The sequence below is a fragment of the Ammodytes marinus genome (assembly GCF_949987685.1).
Source record: "Ammodytes marinus genome assembly, chromosome: 21".
Classification (NCBI taxonomy): domain Eukaryota; kingdom Metazoa; phylum Chordata; class Actinopteri; order Uranoscopiformes; family Ammodytidae; genus Ammodytes; species Ammodytes marinus.
In genome coordinates, this window is record NC_137225.1 from 26,380,829 (window position 1) to 26,383,483 (window position 2,655).

At 42.7% G+C, this 2,655-nt stretch overlaps 1 protein-coding gene across 1 annotated transcript in view; it reads left to right on the plus strand.

The window, feature by feature from the left end:
* LOC307267737 (uncharacterized protein) overlaps positions 1-2,655 on the plus strand; it is a gene marked incomplete at both ends in the record, with an annotated part of 5,004 nt that overhangs the window by 2,106 nt on the left and 243 nt on the right. The window contains 2 exons of the mRNA XM_080050119.1: positions 226-360; positions 2,438-2,571. Of these exons, the coding sequence (XP_079906245.1) occupies positions 226-360; positions 2,438-2,571 (269 nt within the window). The remainder of the gene's footprint in view (positions 1-225; positions 361-2,437; positions 2,572-2,655) is intronic.

Consider the following 2,655-nt stretch of genomic DNA (forward strand, 5'->3'; position numbering starts at 1 on the left):
GTCTCTCTGCACTACAAACAAAAAGCCCAAAAATTATCTTAAAAAAAATACATGTATATATTTATTAAAAATTTTTACGAAATATAATTAATATTGATAAAATTAATAATATATATATACATTTAAAAAAGTTAAAAGTTAAAAAGAAAAAGGATATATACAGTATATGAAAAATGTAAATATAATTTTAAAATATGAATTAATTAACTGTCTCTTGTCTCCCAGGTGTTGAGTCTGGCCAACAACCAGCTGAGTTCTCTGCCTGACTCTCTGTGCAGCCTGACAAGCCTGAAGAAACTCAACCTCAGCCACAACCTCATCACACACATCCCGGGCTGTGTGTACCACATGAAGGCCCTGGTACACACACACACACACATACACACACACACACACACACACACACACACACACACACACACACACACACACACACACACACACACACACACACACACACACACACACACACACACACACACACACACACACACACACACACACACACACACACACACACACACACAAACACACACAGACACCTCCCGTTTCAGAAACACATTTTATACAGAACCTTTCGCTCACTGTTGGAGCCATTAAGCTTCTCTTGTTTTTGATGTATTTGCTGACGTGTAGTTCTGTGTTTGACCACTGGGTGGAGCAATGGCTCATTAGAAAGCATCTACAGCTCTGGAAAACATTCAGAGACCAGTCTGGATTGTTCTTAAATCTTCATCTCTACATTACTTATCGGAAATGCTCTAAATTAAGATATTTTTATTGTGAATTTGGTAGAAATGTTGTCAGTAGTTTATATTATAAAACCAAAATGTTCATTCTACTCAAACATATGCCTCTAAAGAGTAAAACAAGAGACACTGAACATTTGGAGTGGTCTCTTCATGTTTTCCAGTGCTGTAGATATGTGTAATTTGGGGAAAGCAAACAGTGTCAGCGATATGTGTTTGCTCTGCACAGAACTGATTGAAATGAATTAACTTACCTGAAAGGAAAAGGAAACAAACTGGGATAATGCAGGTAGCAGATCCTGAGGAGATATTCACTGAAACACACCAGTTTACAGAGCCTAGGCTGTGTATTTACACTAGATAGTTGACTGTGTTTAGGAGCATAACATTTGTCTACGCAGCAGTTTACAGAGCCTAGGCTGTGTATTTACACTAGATAGTTGACTGTGTTTAGGAGCATAACATTTGTCTACGCAGCAGTTTACAGAACCTAGGCCTTTGTTTACACACCTGTTTAAGTTAAGTTAAGTTTTTTATTTTGTCAATTACAGACACGAGGCATTCCAAATCACATGTAGCTCAGCCCTCCTTCACTTCTAAACACACAGGCAGGAGAGACACACGTTTACAGAGCCTAGGCTGTGTATAAACAGTGTGGTCCACAGAGCCCAGGCTGTGTATTAACAGTGTAGTTTACAGAGCCTAGGCTGTGTATTAACAGTGTGGTCCACAGAGCCTAGGCTGTGTATTAACAGTGTGGTTTACAGAGCCCAGGCTGTGTATTAACAGTGTGGTTTACAGAGCCCAGGCTGTGTATAAACAGTGTGGTCCACAGAGCCCGGGCTGTGTATAAACAGTGTGGTTTACAGAGCCTAGGCTGTGTATTAACAGTGTGGTTTACAGAGCCCAGGCTGTGTATAAACAGTGTGGTTTACAGAGCCTAGGCTGTGTATTAACAGTGTGGTTTACAGAGCCTAGGCTGTGTATTAACAGTGTGGTCCACAGAGCCTAGGCTGTGTATTAACAGTGTGGTTTACAGAGCCCAGGCTGTGTATAAACAGTGTGGTTTACAGAGCCTAGGCTGTGTATTAACAGTGTGGTTTACAGAGCCCAGGCTGTGTATAAACAGTGTGGTTTACAGAGCCTAGGCTGTGTATTAACAGTGTGGTTTACAGAGCCTAGGCTGTGTATTAACAGTGTGGTTCACAGAGCCCAGGCTGTGTATTAACAGTGTGGTTTACAGAGCCTAGGCTGTGTATTAACAGTGTGGTTTACAGAGCCTAGGCTGTGTATAAACAGTGTGGTTTACAGAGCCTAGGCTGTGTATTAACAGTGTGGTTTACAGAGCCCAGGCTGTGTATTAACAGTGTGTGGTTTACAGAGCCTAGGCTGTGTATTAACAGTGTGGTTTACAGAGCCTAGGCTGTGTATTAACAGTGTGGTTTACAGAGCAGTGTGGTTTACAGAGCTCAGGCTGTGTATTAACAGTGTGGTTTACAGAGCAGTGTGGTTTACAGAGCTCAGGCTGTGTATTAACAGTGTGGTTTACAGAGCCCAGGCTGTGTATAAACAGTGTGGTCCACAGAGCCCGGGCTGTGTATAAACAGTGTGGTTTACAGAGCCTAGGCTGTGTATTAACAGTGTGGTCCACAGAGCCCAGGCTGTGTATAAACAGTGTGTTGTTGCAGGTGTTCCTCCACCTCGCCTGCAACAGACTGGAGAACATCGCTGAGAACATCCAGACGCTGGTGGAGCTGAAGATCCTGATTGTGGAGGGAAACAGTCTCCATACCCTGCCCAAAGCCCTGTGCTGTTTAACAAGGTATAGACAGACAGACAGACAGACAGACAGACAGACAGACAGACAGACAGACAGACAGACAGACAGACAGGCAGGCAGGCAGAC